Consider the following 26,723-nt stretch of genomic DNA (forward strand, 5'->3'; position numbering starts at 1 on the left):
TTGATTTTAGTTTGGCCATCTTTAAAACAAAATTTAATAAAAGTAATGCAATTTATGAAACTACAAAAAAATGATCAAATTTTGATTAGCTTTAGCTTCATATTTAAACAAATTCTCTTGATAATGAAATGATTTTTCAAAGCTTTGATTTGTCTTGCTTTTTAGCTGAAATTTTGCATGCACACTTGATTGATAAATTTGTAAATACAGGTTATTTTACATAATTTTACGAGTCTAATGCGCCTAATGTACGCACTCATATATACAAAAGTCACAAAACACTAAATAAAAAAATACTAATTTAATTTTTGGAAACCCATGGCAGTAGTTGTCAAACTAATTATTGTTTCATTAATGGTCATAAATTGCTGTTTTTCAGAAAGAATTTTCATGTGTTCTATCAAGAGACAGAATGATTTTAATCTATCTAACTCAATCGGTAACTAACTAAAAACGATAGCAAATTCTTGAAGGGGCGAACAAACTTAAGAAGACCATCCAATTTTTCAAAATTTGTAATCAAATCCGTATTTGTTTATTGCATTTTACTGGCGCAGGCCTCGTAAAATTATGTGAAACACCCTGTATGTAAAGCGATGGGAAAAAGTTATTAATAATACTAGTGCGAAAACACAAGCTTAAAGTTCGAGTGCTGTTGTTATGCAACGAGCGTATGCGAGTTGCATACCTAGATACCCAAGATTTTAAACGTTTTCGCATAAGTGTTAATCAATTTTTTTAATTTAAAACACGTTGCTTTAGAAAACGTGTTTTAAAGTAGTGCTTATAATCTAGGATTTAAATATTGAAAAGACGGCTTAAAATGTTTCCAACAAAAAAAGTCCATTATTGACCTTTAAATGTTAGAAAATTAATCTTTTTTTTTTAGAACGGGCGTACATACTAACCTCCTGACTCAACTAAAATTTATTTCAAGTTCACAGGGTGTTTTCGAAATTAACTACAACACAAACTTATATTTTTTAAGAAAAGAAACAATATTTCTTTCGATTTTTGGATTAGTTTTTGAAACAATTTGATTTTTATGATGACAACACGCTTTTTTAAAACAAATCATATTACATAAAAAATAACCCAATCAAGACAATTAAAAATGAAGAGGTTTGTTGTTTTTGCTGTTTGTTTGTTTTCTTGTTTCTTGTTTTGTTGTTTGTTGTTGTTTTTCCATTTAACCTTATTAAGGTATTCAACTTTTAAAAACCTTTTTGTATGTTTCTAATTGCAATGCGCTAAACAATTGGAACAGATTTAAGTTTGAACTTCTTTATTTAAAGTGGTCACAGTTCTACTTTTTTCAATTCTTTGTTTTTGTGTAATAAACTTTATTAATACGTGTTTTTGTCAAAAAAATTAAGTTATGGCAAAAACCAAGCCGAATCGAGCAATATACAGGCTGCTCAAAAACTGGCGCACCAACTCAGTGGTACATTGTTGAGAAGCATGTGTAGATCACGGGAAAAATCTTGAAAAAATTCCTAAAGCCATATTTAAAAAAATCTGGAGCTACAAACTTATTTTGTTAACTTCTTCAGTTTTCATTATTTTTTAATGTTTTTATGTTTCACACTAAGTAATCGTTCCCGAATACAACGATGAATAATTATTTTTAAATTATTGTAAATCAGACTTTAGCAGTTTTTTAATTTGAAAAAATTAAAATATACAAAAAAATCACAGTTTGTAGATGTGGCAACGCTGAGAACTATTTCCTAGGAAACCGTTTCAAAAATAATTTATTTTTATTGTTGATCAAATTCTGTTGCGATCACGACTGTTAGACAACGTTGCCACATATCATTTATTTGAAATTCGTTATTTATCAATAACTTTAACACAAAGAATTTTTTACTATTTTTACCTTTATATGTAAGCAATTCTCTACCACACACCATTGAGTTGGTTCGCCGGTTTTTGAGCACCCGGTATAGGGCGATTGAAAAGTGACGAACAAACTCTCTTATGATGATAAAAAACGTTCAGTTTTTTGAAGTTAGATTTTTTTCAGGCAATTAAATTTTGACATTTTTTTAGATTTGTTTTCCTTAGCAACGGTATCGATTTTTACTCTTTTGTTTTCTATGACGTCGAATTTAATTTAATGTTTGTCAAATTTGCAAGTTTTCAACTTCATAAGACATTAATTGTTGATTTTTTTAATAGGTATTTATTTAATGTTTCAAGAGCTGCTGTTTCCGGTAACTACAGTCAAAGAATAATCAGAAGTACCAAAAACTTAAAAATTTAACGTGGAAGAACTATATGTTCTGAAAAAAGGCTCAATCAATTTTTTGTCATAGGAACTTTTAATTCAGTTTGATGTTCTTTTTAGCATCCGAGAGATTGTCCGGTACTTTTGAATCAAATTGTATATTCAAATTAAAATTACCAGTATGACTTATCATACGTAGCTTACTACGTCCTAAAATGTGATAAAATTTAGTGTGTGCTGATTGAAAAAACATAACTTCAGTAATTTTTCAATATTGGAACAGCCTGTATATACACCTCAATATCTTAGAAATACTAAGCAGAAACGTACCTATAATTTTGAAAAAAAAGTTAAGTTCTCTAATAATAAACAAGTTATGGAGCTTTTTCGGATAGTTGGGACAGCCTGTATGTGTCAATAAATAAATACAAAATGTATCCTTCAAAAAAACTCGGACATCATTTAACAGAAATATGTCCTTAAATGTGTTCTAATAGTAATTACTTGTATTAAATTTTACAAAAATCATTTGTTCTGTCAAGAAGTTAAAGAAAAACAAAAATAAATTTTAAACTTTGGCGCCTTCTAACTTTTGAAAGTGCAACTTATATAAAGGTAAGTTAGGTTAAATCGCTTTCTTTTGATCCGAAAAATTTATTTTTTTTTAGTTTCTGTCGATTCTTTATAATTTGTTTTGGTAGTGCAGAAATGGTGGATGCGCCGGGACATTTAAATACTACGTCTAGTAATAAACAAGTTATGGAGGTTTTTTGAAGAGTTTATACTGCCTGAATATTTTTCTCTCATAGAGAAACATTATTGTGTATTTTTTGCAATTATTTTTAAATGCAAAAGTCTTTTAAGGATAGTTTTATTTCATATTTTACATTTTGTTAAACACATACCTAATTTTGTAAAATTAATTTTCTTAAAAAGAAAATAGTATATTTAAATTAAACAATCCTTATCTTTCATGTGTTATCTGTATATAAAAAAGTCGCATAAAAAAATCTATAAAATCACAGAAGGTAAACTAATCGAAGGGTAATTGAAAACCAGATTAGCGCTATCCTTTTTATGGACAGAGCTGACAATTGATGTTCCAAACGCCTTTGGAAATGGTCTCTTGAGTATAAAGATTACGGCGATTTATAAATCACGAAGTGTCACGACAACTGGAGCTTTTACATGTCACCGCAAAGCCTATCACAGTCACGAACAGTAAGACAACGCCTACAATAATGAACCAGGAGAACAAATAAACACACATGAGTGCTAAAACGCAATGGTTTGCGTAGTTTTCTAAAATAAAATATTACTTTATAAAGAATATTTACATACAGGGTGACCCAGGGATGCGTAATTGTAACTTTTTTCTTACTTGAAATAATACCATGCCGTTCTCATTATACGATAGATCGACTGAAAGTGTACCACCTAAAAATATTTTTATTATACACAGAGTGTTATATACAGGGGTTGTGAACTAAAGTTATATGTTTTAAATTTGTTATGCAAATCTTATACCATTAGAAAGCTTATGCAAAATGTTATCGATATGTCTAAAAAAATACATGGTGTTTCATTTGAAAAAAATAACATTTCAAACTTTCTGTGTCTTGGCACACCCTGTAGATTATTTGCGTGTTTCAATAAAGGTCGACTATTTGTTAAAACTCCAAGGTATTCTGAGTTTTTCCGTAGCAAATTTGTGCGAAAACATTTATTGGCGACTTCGTAGTAAGTTTTCAAACACTGGTCTTTTTCATAACGAAAAGTTGAATAACTCCGAAACGAAAAGAGATAGATCTATAATAATTTATACAAAATTACATAATTTTTTTGTATATATTCCAATTAGGGTGTTTCAACCAAGACTTTCGAGCTTAATATCTCAGTTATTTGTCAACGGATTGTTATGAAATTTAGAATGCACATATTTTAGAAGGTAGGAGGTGGTCTTTCAGTTAGGGGCAAAAAATGACCTCAAGTTAAAAAATGAAATTTTGAAACAAATTTCTTTTATTTAAAATTAAGCCAAATTACTGTTGGATCATTAAACCCCGAAACATAAATGACCATACGAAAAATTAACCAAATCGCTCGGCTGATCCAAGAAAAAAATTAAATTTTGTTGTTAAAAACTTAATCCAAATTTTGATAGTAATTTGGGCAGTCACCTTTTAAAACAATTGATGAAGCATTTCTATGCGGCATTTTGTGTATCACTGAAAAAAAAACTGTCACTTTACTTTCAGAAAAGTAAAATTGTTTTAATTTGATGAAATTACTTTAAACAACCAACAACAGTGGCTGAAATTTCTGTGTTGTTGAAAAAGGAATCAACATTCGCCTATGGAAAGTGTTGTTGGACTTTTTGTGAAAGTTCAAAGAAACGTCAAAAATTTGAAAACACAGGAAGCGTGATCTAAATCGAGTGAGGACAAAAATCGTCACTAAAAACGAAGCAATAGTTGGGGCTGTAATTCAAGATTTTGAAGAGAATCCAATCAGCAGTGCACTGAATGTTCAAGTGTCTGGAATTTTTCAGTTGTTGTTCAGTCTTTTAGTCCTTTTTCAAAGAACTAAAGCATCCAGTACCAAAAGTAAGTCAAAAATATTGTTTTTTAACTTTGTATGGGTGAAAGGTAATTGTGAAATGTCCCTTGCGTGACAGTTAGGTTTTTGCGAGTAGGATTGACCAAAATTCAATTGTAGTGCTCATTTGTCTCATAGAGATCTACGCTTTTGCATCTGTACCCACGTTTAACAGTTTGTTTCTCATTTTTCTCGCAAAACAGACGTCTTCCACGAATGAGTTTTTTCTCACAGCAGTTTTCACTGACGATCAATTTTGTAATATAAGTCTTAAAAGGCTTAACATTTTAAAAAGGCATGTAAAAATTACGTTTAATCTTTGTCTTCTAAAATACCTGCATTTTAAATTTCATAAAAATCCGTTAACAAATGTCTGAGATGTCAGGCTCGTCTTAGCTGAGACACCCTGTATTATGATACGAGTTTTATAAGACGCATTTTGTCACACGCACGGATTTAGGGCACGACGAGCGCAGCGAGGAGTGCCATAATAGAGTAAGTGCGATAAAATGTCTTTTACACGAGATATCATACAGTATTTTTTCTTCTTTGCACTTTTTGTATTGCCGCGAAAATTTGGTTCACAAATAATTAATTCAAATTTTGTAAGATTCTTAAAAATATTCATTAATTACTTCGCTCACAATGTATTGACAACAGATTAAAAAGTTGAAACACGAATTAAGTTTCCTAATTAGTTACTCAAAGTCCGAGGTTTTGAAATGTCATCGTCGGTTGGTTTTGGAAAGTATCGCTTTATGAAAGCTTGATACTTGAAAAAGTTAATTAAGTACCCACTGTTAATTTATTTTTAGGAGTTTTTGGAGGAATATAGTGTTATTTTAATTGAAGCATCAAAGTCTTCCGCATGATATAACAGGAAATAAGAGTAGATTCTGCTGATTAGTTTATTTCACTTTTTAGAAGGAAATCGATAAAATTTCATTCCATTAAACTCCGCTTGACACATTTGAAATTTAATTTACTTTGATCCACTTACCTGTGATACAAAGACACTAATGTAATCGTACAGCTGTGTCAATCTATTAAAGCTTAACGCATGGTTATTAATTATTACTATGTAAGCAAATGCCAACAAAAGAGCAACAATATTTTGACGCAAGCGTGTTTCTTCGTTTAAAAAGCTATAAACTGGGCAGAAATGAGTTCTGCATGCAAACAATTACTGTAAATAATAAATGTTTAAATTTGATGTTTGAACATATAAATCAATAAAAACTTCACTGGTGATCGTATAAATAAATTATTGTAATTTTATAAATTTGACGTACAAAACATGTTTAAAAATCGACCAAAGAGAAGCTCGGAAAACTAGGAAATTATTCGCAACTTTTTCCAAATATTTTTGCGAGGGTCGTGAAAGCTTGAAATTCAAAGAATTTTACAAATTCGGTTTCATTATTTTCGCCTTGTCTGCACCACCACCACAACTAAATTTATCCGACGTAGATACACACCGATTTTTTTATACCGTGTTTATTGTGAAACCGAAAGTAGTTTCACAAAGAGAACTTTTGTTCAACTCGTTTTAGTAAATTTTTAGAAGTTGTATTGGCAGTGCTGGGCTGAGTGTCATCGCTGTAATCTAGTGTGTCAAGTCGTTCATAGATAAAGCCCGAAGAATTAACAAAACTAAATAAAAACAAACAACAAAAATTGGAAGTAGAAAAAATAGTATATTACACTCGTTTTATTACACTCCTTCATCGTGCTCCAAAACCATTCGTGCCACAATAGAACCTCTTATAAAACTCGTATAATAATACCTATATTACAGGCTGTTCCGTGTAAACCCCACATTAAAAGTAGTTTTAATAATGACAATCATCTGAAAATTTGTATATAACCATAATCTCTTAGATCTTGCACATTGGAGATAATTTCCAGATAGTGGCACTTCCAGTTATACCGGAAGTCGCAATCAACTTCTTTATTTTAAATGAATAGCTATATTTTTGATGCATTTTTTGATTACTATAGTTATTTTAAGGTAGTCTTCTTAAGTTTACTCTATACCTAAAATTTAGCCGTTTACGAAATAATTAAGGTATTTAAGTTTTTTTAAATTTGCAACTTTCAATTCAAAAATCGATAACTCTACAATTTTTAAAAATTTGGAAATTTTTTTCAGCTCATTTGAAAGAGGAAGCCAAGATCTTTCTTTCTGGTGTTTTCAAATTTCTAAAAAAGAATAGCAAACCCCAAATGTTTAAAGTTAAGTTTTCAGAACTTCAGGCACCCATAATTCTATTTTTTCAAATGGAGTGTCACAAGTTTTATTTTATTAAATCGTAGAGAATTTAATTCTGCATCGATCTGTATTAGCATTCCCTATACTTATGTTTAATAGTTTTAAAGTTACTATAACTTTTTGTTGGGATTAAAAGATTCATTAGCCATAGGCCTTTTCTCATAGGTTTCCATGGAAACGAGAGAAAAAATGTGAGAAATTAAAGTTTTTTAAATCAGCATTCAGAGAATTTATTTTGTTTTCACAGGACGGACAACACAATTTTGAACATGGTGTTTTGTTTGTTTAATCAGGAATGGTTTTATGGCAAACTATGCAAAAATAGCTGCGGTTAGTTAGAAATTTTTTACAATTAAAAAAAAACAACATAACTTGAAAATTATCACAGATCGATTTAGAAAAAAGTTCTCCTAGCTCTATTTAGTAAACTAGAAACTAAGAAAAAAAAATAAAAATAAGTTATGGCTACTTAAATTGTAATCATAATCTTTCATAATCATAATTTTCATTGGTGTTAATAAACAACATTTACACAAGTCATAAATAAGTATAATGACAGAATATATATTACAAACATATTATATAACATAAACATAACATAAACATATTATATAAATATTCTAAGTGAAAATTTATATTACGGCAAGATCATAATTAAGAAATTCTGTAAACGTATAAAATGGGTTTTTTATTAAAAAATTTTTGACCACGTTTTTAAATATTTAACAAGATAAAATTTTAATATGAAAAGATAAAATATTGAAGAACTTTAAACAATAATAATTAACAGCGTTTCGTGATCGATTTACTCTTAAGAATTCATGATAAAGTAAGTCTTTATGACGAGTATAATGTTGTGGCGGTTCTTCAGTACTCCGTGAGATGGCACTGCAGCTTTCTACTTACGACTATAGCATTTCTATTCGTAAATAAATAGTTGTTTTGTAAAGTCGTCAGATAGTTTAGTTTTAGTAAACAACAATAAATGTGCAAAAACGGCAGTGTTATGACTTCCAAATTTGCGAAACTCTTGCGGCAATCCACTCTATAATTTAAATTATTAATAATGCAGATACTTTTACGTTGGAGGGGAAATAGCATTTTCGCATGACAAGAATACCCCCACACTAGTATATCGTACATTAAATGGCTTTGTATGAAGGAGTGATACGCCGTGATAATTGATTTTTTGGAAGAAACTTTTTGAAGTTGCCTTAATAAGTAAATTTTTTGTGATATGTTATTGGCAATGTAAGTTATATAATTTTTCCAAGTAAGTTTATTATCAACTTAAAGACCTAAGAATTTAATAGCTTTTGATGTTTCATCAATGTTTCGTAACGAAAATGCAATTAATTGTGTTTTGTCTTCATTAAGAGATAGTTTATTTGATTCAAACCATATTTTGATATCTTTGTTTGAGGATAAAGCAATATTATGTAATGGAGACATCATAATGACTATCTACAATTGTGGTATCGTCTGCAAATAATATTACATTAGAACGTGTCGCTTTGGGAAGATGATTAATATAATTTTAAACAGTAAAGGTCCCAATACAGATCCTTGAGGAACACCAAATCTATTGTATAAGCAGCTGGAAACGTAGTCTTTATATTGAATAAATTGTATACGATTTTGAAGATAAGATGATATTAGACCAATACTATTAGAGGAAAAGCCATAGTATTGCAGTTTATCTAAAAGAATGCTATGTAAAATCCTTAGTTAAATCATAGCAAGCATCAAAAGCGTGATTTTTATTTTCAAATTCATCAATGACCAGCTGTGACAGGAGTTGTAAAGCAGAAGTAGTCGATCTATTACATCTAAAGCCAAATTGACTTTTAGAGAATAAATTGTTGTTTTCAAAATGAGAATTAATTTGATTTTTTAACAGTTTCTCGAAATTTTTTGAGAGTGCAGGTGTTAAAGAAATTGGTTGGTAGTTTGCAGGATTATTGACGATTCTTTTTTTGAAAATAGGTATTTTCTTTGACAGTTTCAAACATCGGGGGTAAGCATTGTTCATTAGACACAGATTCAATAGCTTAGTTAAAGGATAGATTATAAGGTTTTTAATAGTAAGAATGATAATGGAATTAGTACTATATGCATCATTACTGTTACTTCTCTAAGTTCGTTAAAAGAATCTCTGACATCATTTATTAAAAAAGGTTTAAATTTAACCATAAAATTTGTGGTTTATTAACTTCTTTTCCAATTTTGAATACACTGAAGACCAGATATGGGCTTTCTCTTTAAATTCTCCAAATATGATTTCGAAATCTCTAAAACTATGAGAGTTACCGATTTTTTAAGTAACAGGTACAAATCCAAAAATTTTCAAAAAATCTTAAATATCTCGAAAACTGTTAAACTTTGATTTAGAGAAAGCTGTTAAAAAAAGGCCTTAAAATAACTCAACTAATCCAAAACCGTAGTGAAAATTATAAGTTTTTATTCAAAATAAAAAAGTTGATAGTGACTTATAATAGTTATAATAGATATAATAGGAAGTGCCGCTATCTTGAAAATACTTTCGCTGAGCAGAACTCAACAGGTTATGATTGGTGCCAACTTTCAAATAAATATCTTTTTCGTTTACGGTCAACGAAAATATACAGGGCTGCTCAAAAACTGTCGCACCAACTCAGTGGTACGCAGTTTGTAAATTACGGGAAAAGTCTTGAAAAAATTCATAAAATCATATTTTAAAAAATCTGGAGCTGCAAACTTAATTTGTAAATTTCTTCAGGTTTCATTATTTTTTAATGTTTTTATGTTTCACACTAAGTAATCATTCCCTAATATGAATAATTATTTTTAAATTTACTATTAAACTTTTGCAGTTTTTTTAATTAAAAAAAATTAAGATTTATCAAAAAATCACAATTTGTAGATGTGTCAACACTGGGAGTTATTTCCTAGAAAACCGTTTCAAAAATAATTTATTTATATTGTTGATCAAATTCAATTGCTATCACGACCGGTAGACAACGTTGCCACATATCACTTATTTAAAATTAATTATATATCAATAACTTTAACAGAAAGATTTTTTACTATTTTGACCTTTACATGTAAGCTATTCTCTATCACACACCATTGAGTTGGTGCGCCGGTGTTTGAGCACCCGGTATTGTAATAAACTCGTTTCTTAATGGGCAATGAATAAACTCAATTATTAAAAGCACTCACTCGCTATCGCTCGTTTGTGATTTAAGCAGTTTCGCCTTCACTAGTTTAATAAATAATCATTTTTAGAAATATCATTACATCTAATGTGGGCTTTAGACGGAGCATCCTGTATATAATCGTAATTATGGTTTGGCGATTTCATAACAAACGTCATGTCTTCAGAACAGAAAATAATTCGAACTGACTTACTCTTATCAATAAACTTGAAGGTTCCTGAAAATCCAGTGGAATTAACTGTATGAGGTCCAGAATGAAATTCCAGAACAAGTCCCGAACCGGATGAGTAAAGTACAGTGGGAATGTCTGCAAGACCTCCACAAAGTAATGTTTCCCACGGCGTGTATTCATTCACTTCTCCTCGTTCTAAGTGTAAAAAAACTTTCAAATAGTCGCTGCGGATGCACCTGAAAAAAAACACAACTTTCAATTCCACGCCCAAGTTTTGCAAAAAATATGCAAAACTGTGAGTTTCAAATTAAAAATTTGTATTTTTCCAATTTTTTCAACTCTAAAAATTGTTAGTCCACTTCCGATCAACACGAAGTTTGCGTGTTTGGGGAGAAAGAAATACTTCGACTTTTCGCTAAAAGGGTGGAATGCCACATAAAATGTAATATTTCTTGCTGGCTCACCGGCACTGTAGAGACCGGAAATAAAGCTTTTTGGCTTTTATTAAAACCGTGGAAAAGCTCGAAAGCATTGTTAGCAGCATCGATTACATATTGATGAAAGGTGCGTACTCAACTTAGCCAACCGATTGTCAGGCAAGTTGATTGATGTTTGGTATTCGGCGGGGTTTCATCGCATTTACCTCTCAATTACAACAAACGGGTGTTCACCCAGTGTTCGTGTAGGGCTTGAGGGCTTTTCGTGTCACTGCTTGTCGCGTTTATGCTAAACTAATGACTTCGGAAAACTAACACTATGACCCGATCCATTTAGTAAAAATATTTAATTCTTACAAATAAGAGGTGTCTTATTAAGTTCATGTTCCTGTAGCAAACATTTAATAATTTTAACATCCAGGTCACTGATTCTATAATTTACGCCGAAGATATAATTTACACCATTAAAGTCCGTTAAAAATGTCATACTCGTCGGATAAATTTATGCAGGGAATAAATTTAGAAAAATACATTGTTGTAGCAATTGTAACCATAGTAATTATACTATCCGGGGTTTATCTGACGATTGTAAAATCTAGAGTTCCTTTATTTATTTATTCCTTTATTCCCAATATAGGAACTCTAGTAAAATCCACCCTTCAGAAGATATTTTAAATACGGTTCGAAAAATTAAACCAAATTTTGAAAAGTTTTATTCGTCCGAAATGATCACACTAATCGTTTATTAATTAAATAGGTAATAATTTTTTTAGTAATATTACTGTTATTAATTTAGACCAAAAACGCTTGGTGACATACTTATCTGTGGCGAGTTTGTTAGTTTTTTTAAACTTTTTTTTAATAAATCGAAACTGGGCCAAAAAACAAAGAAAAAAATTATCTGAGCGTAGGATCCTTTTCCATGATTTGTGAAAACAAACAGTTTTAAAAAAATGATTTAAAGTTATTAAGTAGGTACTAACAATTTCTAAACTAACTTTTAATATTATAATAGTATATTACGTAACAAGTCAAGAAAGTGGAACTTTGAAGAAATTTTAAACAACGTTTGAACAACATTTTCCAAATGTTTATTTCTCTAATATTAGTAATTGTACATTTAATTTCAATATTAAAAAGTAAATAAAACTGTTCAATAAATAAATTGTTATTTAAATTTCTATTTTTTACATATGAGTCAGGTAAAGTATTTTCTTGACATGGCACGAAAGTGTTTTCTTGCCTTGTCAAGGAAACCTAGTTGTCTTGACTCGAAAAAAAATTACTTATAATTACAAATATGAATATATTGAATTATAAAATCCAACAAAAACAAATACAAATTTGAATACATTTACAATTTGCATCAAGTTTTTAAAATTTTAACTATTATAGCTCGTTCTTAAAGTTATCATTAGTGATACAAACTTCCATGTTATTAAAATAATAGAGTGTTTACAGTAATTATTCTGAAACAATCCTAGAAGTAACTATTTTAAGTAAATTTTAGACACACTACGGAAATTCGACATATTGATTGATTAATCGTCCGTGATAATTATTGAGGTTAAAATGGGCAGTTAATTGGAGAAGCCCGGACTTTTTTTTTATTTTAAGTCAACGCTTGATGTTTATCTTAACTCTTAACATTAACTTCGGTTAAGTTTATTAGTAGAATAAATCCACAGAAACTATTGTTATGAGTTATGACCATAGTAACGATTGTTTAACTGTTTATTAAATTTAGCCAACGTTGGTTGGTAAAACCGACACTAAAAAAATTAAATAAAATAAATCATTAAGTCCGAACTTTATACAAAATTTTTTGCTTCAATATTTAACTATTTTCTATATAGTTATCATCGCTGATTATGGCTATGTTTGGAATTGAAACGCCCTTTGTAAAAAAATGTATTACTTTTAGTAAAACTTGGATCTGTAAGCCAATTATTCAACTGAAGGTTGTAACAACATATTTTTATAATATCATCCTACGATGTCAATTTTTTGGTAAATTATTATTTTTACATCTAATCCACTTATACTTGACCGACGTAAATAAATACTTATAATTAAAAAAAAACATAAAATAACTTCTCAGACACCGCCTTTAAAGTTTTTTCTCAAAAAAATTTAAAATTATTCTTTTTTGCTTCAAAATAGTTTATTATTGTTCTGCAAGCTCGTTTTTCATACATCTCTGTGGCGGGTTTTTGAGTTTTTGGGGTTTTTGTAAACTTTCCTTTAATATACAGCGTTGGACAGAAGTATAGAGCCAAACATTTTGTGCCAAAACCATGTACTTTACAAAAAAACTAATTAGTACGTCATCAACTACTTAAAAATGTGATCATTTTTCAAGAATAACTTTTTTAAGTTTTTAAGTTATTCAAAATATTTTTTTCAAATGGCAAAAAATTATGCTCTAAAAATAACTTCTACTTTAATAAAGTTGATTTTGAGCCAGTGGTTTTTCTTAAATAAATTATTAAAATTGCATTCCGTGCTCGTTCGAAGATTTTTCGAACTTGGCCGAAGTGATTGTATCCATGGATGTTTATATTTGCTAAAAATTTGACGAATCAAATTTCGAAATTCGAAAAATCGTCGTAATAAGTTCGGACTGTAATTTTAATAATTTATTTAAGAAAAACCACTGACCATTAATTAATATTATTAAATTAGAAGTTATTTTCAGAGCATAATCTTTTTCCAAAAAAAAAGTCACCGTAGAAGGATGCAACAAAAAAATTTTTTTCAATAACTCGAAAACTAAAAAAAAATAAAAATAAGTTATTTTTAAAAAATTATCACATTTTTAAATTAGTTGACAATGTACTAATTAGTTTTTTCTTAAGGTACATAGTTCAGGCACAAAACGTATGGTTCCGTACTTTTGCCCAGCGCTGTATATCCGAAAAGAGCTCAACTATCAGAGAACGAAAATTTATTTGAGCGGAGGACCCTTATTCATAATTTGTGAGGAAAGAGAGGATTTAAAGTTATTAAGTACTTATAATTTCTAAATTAATTTATAATATCGTAACATAAAGTTACAAATATGAATAGATAGATTTTTAAACAGAAACAAATTAAAATACATTTATAATTTCATAAAGTTTTTAAAATATTACCCGTTATAACACGCTCTTGAAAGAGACATTTGTTGATAACAATTTCTAAATTATTAAAATAACATTATTTAACTATTTTGTGTTTATTATTATAGCTTATTATGGCGTACTTGGAACCGATACGTCCTTTATAAAAAATGTATTACTTTTAATAAAACAAGGATTTGTAAACCAGTTATGCATACACACCTTTTTAATAGTAACTTATGATGCCATTTTTCGTAGTAAAGTTTTATTACATTTAATGCACCTTCATTTGCCAAACGTAGAAGAATAACTATGAGTAGAAGAAATATAAAATAACCTTTTAGACACTGCTTTAAAATTGTAAACATTTCTTTCAAAAAAATATAATTTTTATTTTTTTTTGGATTCAGAATAGTTTATAACACTTTTTTTAATATATCTGTGCGAAGCCCAATCAACAGAGAAAGGAAATTTATTTGAGCGTAGGACCCTTGGCCATGATTTGTGAAAACAAACAATTTTAGGAACGGATTTGAATTTATTAAGTACATATAAGTTCTAAACTAATTTTTAATATAATAAAATAACACACAGTTTCAAATATGAATATATTGAACATAAAATCTAAGAACAAAGAAGAATTTGAATACATTTACAATTTGTATCATGTTATAGCATGTTTATAAAAGAGACTTTTGTGATAACTATTTCCATATTATTAAAATAACAGATAATTCTCGGTGATTATTTCAAGACAATCTCAAAGCTGTTACAACTATTTCTAGCAAATCTTGGACGTACTGCAGGAAATTCAACATTTTAATACTCTGACTAACAATGATTAAATAAGGCTTAAAATCTATGCTTAGTCAGGGAGAAATTGAGAGGGTTGAAACGCAGGAACACAATTTCAGTTATTACCATAATTAATAATAATAATTTAAAAATAAATGAACTTCAAGTTCAAAAATTCAAGCGTTTTTTGTAGAGGAAAGATAATACGGAATTGTTTAATTGTTTCAATATTTAACTGTTCTGTGTTTAATTGCCCTATATAAAAAAATGTATTACTTTTAATGAAACAAAGATTTGTGAACCAATTATTCGACTGAATGTAATTTAAACACATTTTTTAGTAGAAAATTACGGTACCAGTTTTTTGGTCAAGAATTATTTATTACTTTGACCTTTACTTGCCAAACAAAGGACAATACTTATGAATATGTGAAAATAAGTAACCTCCCATATTTTCCTTAGGAACTCATTATTAAAAAAAATAATCGTGTTTTTTGTTTTATTTTAAATATTGTTCTACAACCTGAATTAGCAATAAGTTGGTTATCTTTTTGGCCACAATTTTAATAGAATTGTCAAGATGAAATATTCGAATATTTCTGGCAGAGCTTTCACATTCTAAATCTCTCTCTTAGTTATACCCTTGATCTCACTTTTACTCCCGAAAAAATCCCCGGCTTCGTAGTATTACAGTTGCAACTCTTCGTGAATTGATAAAAATCTTTGATAGACATGCGTGGAATACTAATTTCCTCAACACGTTATTGGCCTCTGGCTTCAACAAAAATCTCTTCATTCCCATTCATTGCATATTTCCACCCAAATGCTTTCCACTAATTGTGATTTTGTGACGCTGGGGTTAATATTTGCTTTTTTGAACGCCTACTTTATCCTACATGCCACAATACATTGTTGTTTTATGGGCATCCAGGTGTTTGCAAGGAAAATAATGACACCACATACACCAAATATCAGAACTAATTTATATTTTTTTCATTCCTCTTTTTCATATTTTATTGACCAATTAATTAACTTGGTTTTGTTGACCGAAGAGCTAAAAACTAACTTCGAACTACGTTTAATTCTAGATTAAGTTATTTTTGGGATTCGTTGGTAAAAGTCAAACACGAACTTTCCCAGGTAGAATTACTGCTAGTTTCCCGTGAAAACTTCTCACAGCTCTTCGAAACAAGAAAAAACACGTTTGTTAAAATTGGTTCGAACAAAAAGTGCCCGATTTGTAAAATTAATTACACCGTTTCCTGAATGTGAGGAATAATTTATCTTAGTGCTTAAAATTCAACGTTAAAAGCTATGATAAAGACCTGCGATTCGGATCGATTCAAGCAAATGGAGTGATTCTAATTTCAGTTGGTAACCGTCAGTATTGACAGATGTTGATTAGTCTTTCTAGCGCCCTGATGAATGATTGAAGAGTTCTTATTATTTGTTCAGGGCTGAATCTGATCTTCGTTCTCTTATTTCCTCGGCTTCGTCTGCCAGAGACACTTTAAATTACGGCAAAATTGTGTTTCATTACGAAATTAAAATGGAAATTGTTCGCAAAAATTGATTCGGTTATTTCGATCAGAAAATTGCGAACAGCTTGAATTTGAAATTGTAATCATTTTGAGCAGTACATCAAAAACCCAGCAAGCACAATAACGTATAAATAACGTAAAGAAAGAAACGTTAATTAGGTTGCAAAAACCTTAATTTTATCATTGAGTCATTGTAAAAATGTACACGGAAATAACGTTATTTGTAACGTAAAACATTAATTTTTTTGTAACTATTTAAACATTTTTGTAACGCAAAAATATAACGTAAAATTATATAAAATATAAAACCAGTAATCAACGTCAACAAACTACGTTTTAAAAAGGCTGGTCTTATTCACTTATCATGAAAGCTTACCATAAAACATTTTTGTGTGAGTTTAATTTCATTTAAATAATATTCCTACAATGAACATCGAAAACATGGTTTTAAATAACTTGCTTTTATCAAACTTATTAAATTAACTTCAAACTTTAAATATACCAGCACTGCACAGCACTCAGATCAAAGTGGATTCTCCTAACTATAGTATTAAACTTGTAGAAAATGACATTATAAAATATCCAAAATAGTTTTGGTCGTTCGTCAATGGCAAACAAATTCAATCAAAATTTTCCATACTTTAGTTCACAACACTCAAGATATCCTAAAGCACTTGTTTACAAAAAGACAATATACCTTTATGAGTGGTCCTTTTACAGCTACAAATTTCTGTTGTTTATGTGCCGTTATCTCAAAGTCTCTTGAAAAGGGTGGACAGTTAGATGTAATATACACAGATCTTGCGAAAGCATTTGACAAGTTGAAAGTTAGTATTTTATTGTATAGAAATTAAAAAAAAATGTTCATCTAATAATTTAGTAAATTGTTTTGCAGCTATCTTAGTGATCAAAAACAACTTATGACACTTAATGATTTTACTTTTTCCTTTTTACTTTACCTTTAGGGGTCCCACAAGGTGCGAACCTTGGGCCATTGTTATTTCTAACTTTTATTAATGAAGTACAATATGTTCAAAAATGGTAAAGTGCTGCTTAATTTAAATTGTGAATGCCGTCAAAGTGATAGATTCGTCAAAATAATGCAAAAAAGTTTCGAATACAAAAATTAAAAAGTGCGCAACAACAAAAATGCTGAAAATGTAAAACACAAATCAAGATAAAGCTATACTTGAAACAACTTTGCCAAAAAATGCGAAAAAGTGAGTAAAATGCTAATTTAAAAATTTGGCAGAGAAATTACAATAGTTATTTGAACGAAGCGGCACAATAAATTTGAATTCCATAGTCGACTTGATAAACAACCATTTTTGAATACATTGTAGTACAAATGTTCAATAATTTAAATGTTCTTTTATACGCCGACGACTTAAAATTATTTAATAAATTTTAAGTCAAAATGATAAAATCTTGCGTCAAGATGACTTTCAAAATTTCTCAAAATAGTGTGAACTAAATTAACTTGGATTAAATGTCACGATGTGTAAACTAGTAAGTTATACCAAACGTTTAAATTAATGTTAGTTTAATTATTGTATAAATACACTTGAGAAAAGTAATGCAATAAACGAGTTAGGAATCGTTTTTGACACAGTTTTATAGGCTATATTACGAGAAACCAACAATATTTCGTTATTAAGAAATGTCGAACGAATAATGCAAAAAAGTCTATTCAATTTTAAGATAAAAGTTTTCTATAAATATGTATCGAAAAATACTTCGTGCTTTCTATAATTATATAGAAAATTATTTACGTTTATTTATATTTTGTTTCGCAACATTAAAATAATCTTCAACTATATCGTTACATTAACGTTAGACAGTGTTATAAAAACCAAATTTGTTTTTTTTGAAACGTTAATTATACGTTTAAAACAAACGTTAGTAAAAACGATTATTGATATCGTTAAAGTTCTTCTATTTTTTTGCGTAAATGCAACTTAAATTAAGACGTAGTACTTAAAACGTTAAAAAAAATTGGTAAAAAGAACAAACTACGTAACATAATCATTATGTTATGTTTGCGGATAATTTAAGAATTTATAGATCAATTTCATCCATCTAGCAAGAGCATCCAACTTTTAGAAGAAGATCTCAGTCACAGTAGTATGTGCTCTAAAAACAAAATGCTTCTAAATACAGATAAATGCCAAATGATTAACTTCAGTAGAAAGATAGTGTACCCTCAACTCCTAGTTATAAATTTAATTCAAAAGTACAATGAGTTTTTCAATGATCCTCATCTAGTCGTCTGTGACTTTCTTGTGTATATTCTTGCACAGTGTAACAATTTAGTTGCCTTTTAAGAAAAAGTTGCCTAAAAAAATTAATAAAATGTCGCAACTGACAGATATGACCTTTATTGACAGAAGATACAATTAAGCAGAGCGGCACAATTTTTTTTACCTGTAACCAATTTCAAAGTTAACTAGATGAAAATCATTTAAAATCACTTTGTATAACCAACAATTGTATTAGTAAAAGGTCTTGTTTTTTTTTTATAACAAACTATCATTTAATTATTGCAATATTAAGAGATATGGGAAAGATTTTAGAAATATTTCAATTCTAAAAACTTTGTTACACTTATTCGGAAAACGGTTGCGTTCTATGGTCACCTTTCTAAAAAACATACATCGAGAAAATTGAAGTTGTACAGCATTAATTTTTTAATTTTATAAAATGTAATTTTCCGTCCAAAGTTATAAACAATTATTCTCACAGTTAAACGCAAACTTGGAAACTGGAATCTTTACTGCATTAGTATTGATTTTTTTATAAATTGCTTTTGTTTTTGTTTATTATTATTATTATTATTATTATTATTATTTATTATTATTATTATTATTATTATTATTATTATTATTATTATTATTATTATTATTATTATTATTATTATTACCTATTACCTATTACAAGAAAACGGAATCATACAGGCGAACAAAAACGTTGCAAATTTCAATGTATAACGTTACATCAACTATTGAAACGTTAAAAAAAACGTTAGATCTACGTCTATATGTTTACTGGAATATTGACGTGGTTTTAAACGCGTGTTGTGTGGTCAAAGTATCGCTTTAGGAGGAGGTATGAGGTTTTTTATCTGGAATAGGAGCTTTTCAACGTCAGGTGTGAAATCGATCATCCCCTGAGGAAATGAAGCTCCAATCCCGAGTCCCTGAGCTCTTTCCGTATTCAATCTTTCAGACAAATGTCGCTTATATGGAAATATATCATGATAAATACACTGAAATTCGTTTTCTTCGGGCATACACTCGATTCAGACGAGAAAAATGGCCGAACGAAGGCAATCAAAGAAAGCAGTGTCTTTCAGCTTGTAATAGTAACTCGGTTTGTGGCTTTTAGTGCTGAGTGCGGTGTTGACGCAAAAATTCAATTTGTTCGGCTAATGTTGTGAAATAGGATCGAAATCTTGTTTTTTCTTAAGCTCGCCGTGCACGAATTATGAGAAAGGTATTCGTCAAAGACGTCGTGACTCATAGTGAGAAAGTAAGATGAATGAACATCAACTTCTCTTATTACGGCCTAAGTTCTCATATTTTTTCCTTGAAAGTAATTTTTTGTTGATTAAAAAGGGCAGGTGATAAATTCGAATCGATGACGCTTCTTTTTGCCGCGCCATCCTTTAATTAAAACACATTCTTTGAACACTAACCTTCAATAAAACTTTTTTAATAACATCTCAATTTTCCCTACGGTATTATCTCTATAGATAATAAAAATATTTTAGATGAAAGCTTTTATTTAAAAGATGCACTAAAAAGTAAAAAATAATGTTTTTTTATCAAAGGAGAATATTTTTGCTTACAAATTAGGATTTTAAAGTTTATAAAAGCTTTGGGAACAGTGGTCAATGTAATAAAGTAATTCTGTAATGCTGTATTGTTATGACTTATGACCGTTCACAACGCTTTTATAAATTTTAAAATCCTAATTTGTAAGCAAAAATATTCTCCTCTGATAGAAAAACAGTATTTTTTACTTTTTAGTGCATCTTTCAAATAAAAACTCTTTTCTAAAAAAACAATTTTTTAATTTTTGTATTTATTGCTTTTTAGTCTACTTATTCTAAACGTCTTTTTCTCTGAGATTTAGTTTCGCCGTATTATTGTAACCGTATTATTTTGCTAATTTGTGCAAACTTGTTCAGTGGTATGTGATAGAAAACAGCTGTTAGCATTGAAAGCACATCCTAACCTCTGTTCTGTGTCTATACTCTATCGTCCAAAATAAACGAATTTAAAAAAATAGCGACATTTGTTTGTAACGAAACGTAAGGAATCTGAATAGGTATTAATATATTTTCCAGTGACCAACATACCGTTAATGTTGGTATAAGTTACGGTATGTACACATCGAAAACCCATTTGTAAACATAACCTAAAACTGCAAAACACCATTTAACCCATTTAGGGGGTATTAAACCACATAGGATTACATTGTCACGCAGATTAAGAAACTATGCAAAATTTCAATTCAGTGGGACAACTGGAACCCTTTCAAATTTAGCTCCAAAAATATGAAACAGACAGACAGACAACAAAGCAAGTTAAAAAATGTTTTTATTAAATCTACTATAAAACTACAATAAACTTTGGAACAAGGAATTTCATCATCAACTAAATGAAAAAAAAACATTTATAATCAGTCTGATTAAAAATTTACGCGGACGAAGTCGCGGGTAAATGCTAGTTTATCTAATAAATAATTAAACTGATCAAAATCTTTGCAGAACTGTCGTCAAAGTTGCGCTGTAATGAGTTGGGTCTGCCCTAAATTGGCCGTTTCAGTCCAACATTTGCAAATAAATTTTGCGCAACAGTAATACATTCATTAGCAAACAAATGATAATGAAGAGATAGAATCTATTATACATTCAACAATACTGTTGTCAGTTGTCACTACTCTGTTTGAGCATGTTCATGCATGAAAGAAAACTTCTTGTTATTTCCCTGAAAGCAATTTGTACACAGCGGAGAATTGCAAACAAGGGTTACGTCGACTAAAACCCTCATAAGCAACTGAAATACAACAAAATACATACTGCTGTTTTATTACCAAAACACAATAAAACGGAAGGTAATTTTAAATTGATCATTTTGTAACAGACTTTTGCTCGTTTTGAATACGATTGTTAAACTTCCTCAACTTTCAGTGTGGTCAAGCTATAATATGTTTTACAAGATTTTAACATAGCAAGAGGGACAAATCGAGGACTGTGCTAGTCACGTGAAAGGGTGAACATCACTTTATTATGTTGCTTGGTGCAAAATCATTCTCTGCATACTGGATGAGAGTTTCATCTTTTTCAATGCATGTCTAGACTTGGCAATTCACGTAAAATCATGTTTTACATCATCAATGATATTGCAATGTAAGACATGACTGGTGATAATGTCACCTACAGGGAATCGATCATATGCTGAAACGTGTTAGAGCAAGATGATTCTTAATTATGGATGATTCCAGATGTGTAGGTCTAGCAGGAGTTATTGTACAGGGTGTTGCATTTTAAAAATGTGCGAATAGGGGATCTCTAAGGCTAACAGGTTTAGAGAAAAACGGGTGACACATTTAAATTGGAATCATAGGCGGCTGTGATATTTTTGAATAGCTTATTTTTTCTGATTTGATATGTCTATTTGTATAATACATTATTTTAAAATATTAAAAAAAAACATAACATTTCGCTTTTTCTTTATTGTAGGCCATAAAAAATATTTTGGATTTTCAATTAAAACTATGAAAAATATATTATCTAACAAGTATTTATTATTTAATAATTTTTTAAATACTAGTTAATTCAAAAACAGCATAATAAATAATTATTAGATTAAATTTTTGCGATTAATAAAAAATATTTGTTTTTAAATTTGAAACGGTAATTTACATTACCATTCTATTCCATTCTATTTTAAATTTAAACATGAAATGTCGGAAAAAAATCTTATTAATTGTATGATTGCTTGACAATAAAATTTTATTTTGCAAAATAATGTCAATCCAAACACCAAAATCAAATCCCACCTGCGGTAAAAATAACATAACATAATCAACGTCACCTCCACTGTACTTTTACTAAATCATAAAAAAGTGTTATCAAATGGTAGTGACACATAGTTTTCTATTTTCTGCACATTTTGTGTGCAATTAAAAGTTGCGCGACGATCGTATAATTTTTCAGTCGAAAATATCTTTAACATAGCTTATTTTGATAATTTCATATTTTTTACTTTATTAACCGCTCACAAAATATCTAGATTATTCACATCTTTTATGTGAAATAATTTTTCTATGGCCAACTACTTTCAAATATTTTAAAAATATTTTTTTATAAAAATTATATAAAAATATCACACTGTATGTGTATTGTTTTCAGTTTAGAAAAAAATAAGTTTTTCGAAAATGTCATAGCCAACCATGATTTCTATTGAAAAAATACAACTTTATGTGAGTACAGTTAAACGAATGGTTGAAAAAAATCACTGATAACATTTTTACATTCTCTGTAAAAAAGTGGCTGTATAATGTCTTTATTTCAAATGTGTATCTTTGATAATAGGAAGATATGATTTTTTTAAGATTTTGCTAAAATGGTAACTCGATAGCGGGTTGTGGTTTTGACTAAAACTATTTTCTCAAAAAACGGACCCGAGAATATTCGTTTTTCTCTAAACCTGTTAGTTTCGGAGATCTCCTATTCGGGCAACACCCTGTACAAAGAGTTTACACAAGACTTTAATTGTTGCCACGTCATGCATCGAAATAAAATTTTACACTAGGCTATAAGAGTAAATGAAGATGTACTAATAAAAGTTTTAAGGTTTATTGTTATGCATTAGGTGTACCTAGTAAACATGAAATGTACTTATAGTGTTGTTAAAAAAATTATTTATTCAACGTTGGTAGTGTCAGCGTAAATCAGAGAGGCAATAATAAAATTACTGTGACAAATATTTTGTTCTCATTAGTAATAATAATCAATTGACATTACATGAAGCGATTAATTTTAATTTCCAACAAATAAACGTTAATCATTAGCTGTGCTGCTAATATATTGAATATTTATTGCTAAAACGTTACCAATAAAACATGGTTGGTTTTCAAATTTTGGTAAATGTAAAATTGATGACATAAATTGTTTTGTTTAAAACACATATCCCAAAAATTTATTATTTCTTGAGCTAAAGTTTAGTATAGGAACCGACTATTTGCTTGTTATAAACTTATGAATAAATAAAGAAAAAGTGTTTTAACAAAAAATAATGCACGAACGAAAAGATAGATTTAGAGGTTTTTGAATGCAATTAACAGAAAAATACTATCGGGAAATGACAGTTACAACGTTTCTATAATGTATTGCATAAATTAGGCAAAATTAAGCACAAAATTAAATAGCAAGATTTAATTTCTACTTAATTAATGTTTTTTTTTTGGAAAGAATCTGTTGAAAGCTGAAATAAACATTTAAAAATTGCATATAAAAAAATGATTTGGCTCCAAAGTAAAGAATAAATGAAAATACAATCAATTAATTAAAAAACAATGAAAATGAAAAAGGAAAGAAGAGAAACAAATATGTGGCGTCTTGATAAACTTGTAAAACTGCAAGTCGAAAATTAATAGTAGAAATAGGAGAAATAAATTAATATTAAATAAATTATCTTTTCTAAATAAATTGATATTAGTTGCATTTTTTGATCCAAAAAATTGTAGATTATTTTTTGTATTTTTATCAGAATTTGACTTATTGGTTAATAAATCGTTTTTTGTATTTTTGTTTCTTATTTTTTTTTTAATTTCTTCTTTTATGCCTTCAACTATGTTTTGCATTTTCTTTAGTTTCAAAAAAGTTTCCTTTTTTTCTCTTGGTCTTTGTTTTTCTTACGGCGCCGTTTTTCTTCTTCTTTCTTCTCAATGTTGTTACTCTTCCTCATTTGCTCATTGTTACGCCAATCGTTTTTTCTTTACGACATTGTTCAGTTTTTATTTTCTAGCTCTTTCTAAAATATTTCGGAAAAAGTGGTTTTATTCTTCAACGCTGTCAAAATTTACGGTTTTTTCCTGTGTAAGAAAGTTTTGACAACTGTTTTGCATTTCTCAATACGAAACGTCATAACAAATTTAAAACAATTTTAAGACTTGTTGAGTCTAATTCGAAAAATAAAATGTTGTATTGAACTCGTTTTTGTATAAATCGTTTCATTTATTTTACTTCGTGACCATAAAGCTTTCGTTAAAAATTAATTAAAAATCCACTCGGCAATAAAGCGCCTGATTTACACTCAGACTCCTTGAATATTCTACTATTTTTGAGAGTTACCGATGAATCAATACACAATGTCAAATTTGATTTGTAAAATATTATTGTGTTTAATTAGAAGTTGTCAGTTTATTTTTACAATAGTAATATTAAAAACAATCAAACGGGATAATTGAAGAAACATCAGTTACAAACAAATCAACTTAAATTTAAAATATTCTCTTCTCTCTTATAACTTTATTTTTCCTTTAACTACGTTTACATAATAGATAAAAAATCAAAGCGATATTGGTTTAATTTTAGTAATCCCTGGATTAAGCTTTGGTTATTTTAATCAAGTGTTATTAATAGAGGATATTAAACTTGTAAATTTGCTTGCGTTATGAACCGATAGGATAAGGAAGATATTCCCTTTATTGACATATTACCGTCAGTGGGTAAACAATGGCTTGGATATTACGGCGGTTATTGAACGTTCAGCTGACACGGTCACTGCCGCATGTGCTTCTATAAAAGATTTTCGGGTAATGTGAGAATTTATAGCATCGTTACTGATTTAAATCAAACGATATGTCTCACTTTGTAAATATAACAACCACGTAAAACGTAAAGAAATACCAAAAAATGCATTCTTCTTAATAACCTGTCTTGTAGTTTTTTTTTTGTATCAATGGAAATCTTTTCAAATTGGTTGTCCTTACAATTTATAGCTGAAGATCCTACGCTCAAATAAATTTAATTTTGTTGTTGGTTGGGTTCTGCTCGTTTCAATTAAACGTTGGTTAAAAAATACACCGTAATTTGGGTCTAAATGGTCATAATTGAGCCGAAATTCGCGTCCAAGACTGAATGTCGTAATGAAAGTTGTGATTGACTAGTTAAATAGATAATAATTTATAGCATCGTTACTGATTTAAATCAAATGATATGTCTCACTATGTAAATGTAACAACCAGTTACATTGCAGTTTTCTTTATCATTGCAAATCTTTTCAAATTGGTTGTTTTTACAATTTAGAGATTAAGATCCTACGCCCAAATAATTGTTTTTTGCTATTGGTTGAATCCTGCTCCTTTCAATGAAAAGTTGGTGAAAAAATAAATGGTAATTTGAGCCTAAATGGTCATAATTGAGCCAAAATTCGCGTCCAAGACCTGACTGTTGTATGTGAGTTGTGATGTGACAAGTTAATAGATAGTAATTTATAGCATCGTTTCTGATTTAAATCAAACGGTATGTTTTAGTTTGTAATTGTAACAACCACGTCAAGAAATTCCAAAAAATGCATTTTTTTTCTTGCAGTATTTTTCATCATTGCAAAATCTTTTCAAATTGGTTCTTCTCATAATTTATCGCTGAAAATCTTACGCTCAAAAAAATTTATTTTTGCTGTTGGTTGAATCCTGCTCGTTTCAATTAAAGGTTGGTTAAAAAATACACGGTAATTTGAACCTAAATCGTCATAATTGAGCCAAAATTTGCGTCCAAACCCTGATTGTCGCAATGAAAGTTGTAATGTGACTAGGAATTAGGTGATAATTTATAGCATCGTAAATTAAATGATATGTGTCACTTTGTAAATGTAACAACCAACTGAAGAAATTCCAAAAAATGCTTTCTTTTTAGTAACTTTTCTTGTAGTATTTTTAATCATTGCAAATTTTTTCTAATTGGTTGTTCTTACAATTTAGAGGTGAGGCTCCTACGCTCAAATTTTTTTTTGCTGTTGGTTAGATCTTACTTGTTTCAATTAAAGGTTGGTTAAAAATACACTCTTATTTTGGTCTAAATGGTCACAATTGAGCCAAAATTCGCGTCCGAGACCTGATTATCGTAATGAAAGTTGTGATGTGACTAGGTTATAGGTAATAATTTACAGCATCGTCACTGATTTAAATCAAACGATATGTCTTACTTTATATACATTTAACAACCACGTGAAGAAATTCCAAAAAATGCATAATTTTCACTAACTTTTCTTTCATTTTTTTTATCATTGCAAATCTTTTTAAATTGGTTGTTTTTACAATTTAGAAATTAGGATCCTACGCTCAAATAATTATTTTTTGCTGTTGGTT

The 26,723-nt window shown here is 29.1% G+C and overlaps 1 protein-coding gene across 6 annotated transcripts in view; it reads right to left on the minus strand.

Annotated features, from left to right (window-relative positions):
* Window positions 1-26,723, minus strand: part of Sol1 — a 282,525-nt gene that overhangs the window by 153,800 nt on the left and 102,002 nt on the right. For all 6 annotated transcript variants that reach the window (XM_008200336.3, XM_064357806.1, XM_064357804.1 and 3 more), the window contains one exon: window positions 10,491-10,705. In XM_008200336.3, coding sequence (XP_008198558.1) covers window positions 10,491-10,705 — 215 coding nt within the window. The remainder of the gene's footprint in view (window positions 1-10,490; window positions 10,706-26,723) is intronic.

This window comes from Tribolium castaneum, chromosome 7 (genome assembly GCF_031307605.1).
Source record: "Tribolium castaneum strain GA2 chromosome 7, icTriCast1.1, whole genome shotgun sequence".
In the NCBI taxonomy this organism is placed as follows: domain Eukaryota; kingdom Metazoa; phylum Arthropoda; class Insecta; order Coleoptera; family Tenebrionidae; genus Tribolium; species Tribolium castaneum.